This window comes from Belonocnema kinseyi, chromosome 7 (assembly GCF_010883055.1).
Source record: "Belonocnema kinseyi isolate 2016_QV_RU_SX_M_011 chromosome 7, B_treatae_v1, whole genome shotgun sequence".
Taxonomy (NCBI): Eukaryota; Metazoa; Arthropoda; class Insecta; order Hymenoptera; family Cynipidae; genus Belonocnema; species Belonocnema kinseyi.
The window spans coordinates 104,376,779-104,382,389 of NC_046663.1; the positions used below are offsets into that span (position 1 = coordinate 104,376,779).

At 30.4% G+C, this 5,611-nt stretch overlaps 1 protein-coding gene across 1 annotated transcript in view; it reads right to left on the minus strand.

Annotated features, from left to right (window-relative positions):
* The window catches only part of LOC117177027 (vacuolar protein sorting-associated protein 37A), a 15,471-nt gene that overhangs the window by 7,049 nt on the left and 2,811 nt on the right, over window positions 1–5,611 (minus strand). Inside the window, exon 4 of the mRNA XM_033367482.1 lies at window positions 4,219–4,740. Coding sequence (XP_033223373.1) covers window positions 4,219–4,740 — 522 coding nt within the window. The remainder of the gene's footprint in view (window positions 1–4,218; window positions 4,741–5,611) is intronic.

Here is a 5,611-nt window from a genome sequence, read left to right on the forward strand (position 1 = left end):
TGTACTTTTTCTTGTTGCACATTTGAAAACTTTTGGTAACATTTTTCTCCACAGCAGGATTCAATAGGTTTAAAAGATCTCTCTGGGATTAGAATATCTTTAGCAATACCGTCTTTTTTAGTTTTAGACTTTTTTAATGTATTCTTTTCTCTAAAGAAATAACAAATAATGCTATTAACTTCGTCATTAAAAATTTAAAATAATTACTTTAGACTATCTACATATTATATATGGTTCAGTAAAAGAATTATTTAAAAAATCAAGAATAAAAAAAAGTAATAAAATATTAAATTTATGATTAAAATTTATTTAAAAATTGTATTGACGGTTTCCAATCGTACCTGATTTCTGGAACATTTTTTCTTATTTTTAATCCACGAATCTTCATTTCTAGTTCTTTTTATACCTTGTTTCATTTTAATATCTTTTTCCTTTTAATTAATATTCTCAAAAATCTCAGCAATCTAAAAAAAAATGCTTTTCCAACTATTATAAGAAACAATCACTTCGCTGATTCTATGCTTTATTTGTAGAATTTCATAGATGACAAAAAAAGTTACTGTTGTGCATTTGATTTGGTAAGATTGACTTGACTTTTACATCGTTCGCTGCAGCGCGTACGTAGCCGGCCAGACACGTTTTTGGGCAGCGTCAAGATTACCGCTTGGATTTTAAAACATTCATAATTTTTGAACTATTAATTCAATTGATCTACAACTTTGCAGAAAACTTCTTTGAACTTTAATGAACAACTTTCTCACTGAAAGTTTTCCGTAGCTTAAAATTCGTTCGCTAAACGAGGCGCTTGAAGGTTAAAATGCATGATTTTTGCATTGCCTTAAAAAAAATTAATAACTTTTTTGTTTATCACAATATTCTCGTTTTTCTTTCTTAGATAGTTGAAGTGAAAAAAGATTGGAATTTTTCGTTTTCAAAAAATCCTCTTTTTACCAATTATCTCAAAAACTACTAAACCTATAAATTTTTGCAAGAGGAAAAAAAGATGCGCCTTGAAATTCTCTACAAGTACCAGTCTTTAAAATTGAAATTAGAAAGACTTTTTAAAATTGACACTCAGGACAATAATTCTCAGACTGAATTCGGCCGTGTCCCCTTTTGGTCGCCAACGGTTCAATTAGTTTCGCATCATGAACTTCAGAAGTAAACCGCCCATTTGGTTTCTCGTATCGAAACATGCTAATTGACCGAATCCATTTCAAATCAGGCAGGTTCTACAATTGAAGTCGCAGAATCTCTCAGGGACAAAATATGTTGTTTTATAGATAAAAGCGTATTTGAATGTTTTACTTTGTTTCTCAACAAAATAATATATACAGTAGACTCAACGACACTTCTCATTTTCCGATTTCCCCTTCGTTTGCTCGCCCCCAGTCCTTGCCTCATTTCGCGCACAAACATGCACGTCAAACAAGGCAGCATACCTTTTGTTCTGTCAAACTGTTTACCAAATACCTTAACCTATAATGTGACATTTTTTAAAATAGAATTTCAATGGAGCCGCCAACAAAAATACGTAAAAAAAGTGAATGGCTCACTGCTGGAAGCTTAACTTCCTAATATTACTCATTTGGAATCCTGAAATTTTCATATTGTCTCGTTTTCGAAAAAGTACTCAACAAATTTTAAACTTAGCATCGGTAATTATTTTTGAAATTTCAGAAATTTGCGTTCTGATATTAACAATTATCTTCTTCAAGATCCAATTAGAGTGTAATTTCAAAATTTTAATTATGAATTTCGCGAAACTCATAATTAAATGAATTACCCCCCAAAAAGATTTTCGTTTCGGCGCCACTGAAGGGAAAGTTTCCTTTCACCGAACATCTTGACAAAGCGGTTCGGCGCTTGAGAACGTTTGAATTCGCGCGCACGTCACGTGGCTCTCGCGTATCGCAGGAGAGATTTCGCTTCCCCTACAGCCCCGAAAACGAGAAGTGTCGTAGAGTCTACTGTATATATATATTCTTGTTAGAATTATTGAACTTTTCAATTTTGAAAATATTAAAAGTCGATTTTCTCAAAAAAAAAACTCATACTTATATTTTTTCTCGAATTTTTTACAGTCATATGGAAAATACATTGTGAGTTTTATACGGGCTAAATAACTTTTGTGAGTAGGAGATTTTTTTCTCATAAAATCGAATTTTTGGATTTTTCTTGCAAACAACAACAGATACGAAAAAATGTTGAGAAAATAGTTTGCACTGCTAAAAAAGGGTCACAAAAAAATTGTTAACCCATTTATGATAACTTGTATCATTTCCGAAAAACATCAATATTTCTTTCGGAAAACTGCTGTTGCAGCAGAGCAGCCTAATCTTTTAATTGTCAAAATCTGTTATTAAATTACTCACAGAATGATACAAAAAATAAATAAAGACAATTTCGAATTTTAATTGTTCATTTACATATAAAATTTAAAAAGAAGTTGTAGGACTAGAAAAATAATATGTTTTTAGTCTTTCAAATTTATCAGAAAAAGGGGCAAACCTCAACATTTTATTTCTTGAATATATTTTTTACCAATTTTTTCTCGTATAAAAAATTCATGCTATACGCTTGATGCGCGCGAAACCATTTTTGTAGTCAAGAGAATTTTTTTCTTTATAAATATTGAATTTTTTTTGCGGAAATGGAAATGGTGCAAGATATCATAAATGGGTATAAGAACTTTTTCTAAAACTTTTTTAACGGTGCAAACTATTTTCTTAACATTTTTTATCTATTGTTGTCTGCAAGAAAAATTAAAAATTCGATTTCATGAAAAAAACTCTTCTGGCCACAAGTTATTTAGCCCGCATAATACTCATAACATATATTTTTTTATGAAATTACAAATTAGACAAAAAATATAAGCGTGGGTGTTTTGTGTTTTGAGAAAATCTACTTTTAATATTTTTAGTCAAACCGCCACCAGTTTTTTTAATTTTGAACATTTTTAATTTTCTCGCATATTTCGAAAGAAGGCAATAAACTCTAACCAGAATGTGGAAAGAAATCTTAAATATATTAATTGGTTCAAATGTTATATAATTTTAACGATAGAACTGTGAACGTTAAATTTTCTGTATAATACTTTCGATAAATAAAAGCGAAATGACAAGTACTATTAAAAAATAGTTTAAAGAAATTCTGTAGGCCTTTTCCAAAGCTATAATTGTTTCTTAAAACTTGTTTTCATATTTTGCGTCGTTTGATTCGAAATTTGAATTTTTTGGGAGCGAATTTCAGACAATTCTAATACTTTCTCAATCATTAATGATGAAAATGCCATAAGTTATATAAAATTTGTATCTTTTTTGTGTACACAACTTTTGTCTATCCATTTTTTTCGTATTTTTGGCAGTTGTTCGAAAAAATTTTTTTTAAAATTTTTAATGTCATTTTTTATTATTAAAACTAAAACTACGTGTTCTATCAAAAATTGATTTATAAAAAATGTGTAGATGTGTTTTAGGTGCACAATTTTTATTCACTAATTTTATTCGTAGCTTGTGTCCTTATTCCAAACTTTTTTATTTTCAATGTCATTCTTTACAAATAAAACCAAAACGACGCGTCCTATCAGAAGTGATTAACAAATTAGTAGATCTTCTTTGGAAGCAAAATTTTGTTAGGTATCTTTTTTCTTATTTTACAGTTTGACGGAAAACTGGAACATTTCATTCTTTTTTGTGCGATCAAAATTTGAATTTTCGATTCTTCAAGAAAATTCAACAGTTTTTTGCTAACCTAGTAGAGTTTTCCAAAACCAACGTTATGCTCTTAATTTTTTTAATTTGCATGCAAAATGGCTGGTTAAACTAAAACTTTCTTTCTTTTAGGACCGAAAAAAGTGTGCCGAAGCTCGATTTAATCCATTCATTATTTCGAGAGTTACCGTGTTTACGGACGGACAGCCGGACAGACAGACACCATCACCAAAACTTGTTTTTCGGCTTCAGAGGATCTCAAATCATGGAGATCCATTGAAAAACTGATGTGTGAAATTTCTGACCATTCAAATACTTTCTCAATCATAAATGATGAGAATGTAAAAAAACAACCATTTTCATAGATGATTTCTATACGTTTCCAATTAAAATTTCTATCAAACTTGAAACAATTACCAGAAAAGATATTAGGAAGAGACTCAAATAGAAATAATAAAAAACACCAAAATTTGGAGGAGCCTAGAAATTAATTGCATACACTTACCGGCAGTTTTCTCTACCCAATCAATCGTGTCCTCAACCGCAGCATCGATGTCTTTCAACTGCGAGTGCTCTTCTAAAAACTCGTCCAATTTTTCCTCATCTTCGTTCAACTGTTTCAATTCCTCATTCGTTAAATTATGCAACTCGGGAAAAAACGTGCACTGCGGTGTTTGGGACTGCATTTGACTTTGCATCGATTGCTGGATGTTTGCATTCATCTGATGCAAATTCGAATAGGTTTTCGCGTGCGGATTTGTCGTATATTGAACTGGGTTGGAATTATGCAGACTCCTGGAGCTTGTGGCGTATGTCGAGTGAAGCGACGAAGCTGCGCAGGATTGAGACTGACTATCTGAGATGTAGGCATTGCCGGAATTCGTGTAGTTGTAATTATAGACTCCGGGATTTGTACCCGGCGAGGAAAACTGCGGGTATTGAGAATTGTAGTAGGAATTATAAGAAGTTGATGGGAGCTCGGAATATGGTTTCAAAGCATAGGACGGTGAAGCTCTATCGGCTAAATCTGAAAATTAATGTAATTTACATGTTTGACGAAGGAATCTACAGAGAAATCTTTCTCTATTTGATCAGTAATCTAAAAAACGTTATGATTCTTCAGTTTCCACATCAACTTGTTTCTAGAAATCGATTCACAGCCATTTACAAAAAGTCTGACAACAAAACTGGTTAAATAAACCATTTTATACGTTTAAAATGTTTCTCATGATCAAGAATATATTCTCCTTTAAAAATTCCATAATTAATAATAATTAAATCCTGGTATTTCTAAGTATAATTAATATATTTTTTCGAGACTGGTAATTTCGTCCTTCAATACTCTTCAACACTTTTTGAACTCAAATTAAAAATAGTTTTAGTTTGAGCACAAACAACTCACGTTTTAAAAATACGCAATTTGTAGTCAGCGCAAAATTATTTTAGCTTTAAAGTTTTATTTAAATCCAACATAATTTAGTTTGAAATAAGTAAATTTGATACTTCTATACAGGCTTAAATCTTTGCAGTTGATCAAATAAAAATATTCAATTTTTCATTGATATGTTTACATTTCAATTAAAAAGTGTTCAGTGTTTATCTCCCAATACTTTTTCTATAATGTCTATATATTGTTGAACTGTTCCAATTTAGTATTAGATGACAACTTCTCTCTCCGGTTTTTTAATTTTTAACATGTTTAATTTGAAAGTACATTTTAAAAAATTATAAACTTAAGAGTCAAATTGTGCAACAAAATTGTACAAAAAGGCTTAAAAAGAAGTATGTCAAAAAAAAGTTTTTTAAAAACAAATACTCAAGAGCGTTCGATTCTTTTTACCGTTCTCAAAAATTCGATTATTGGTCAACCCTTAAAAAACATGTTTTAAAATGTTTAA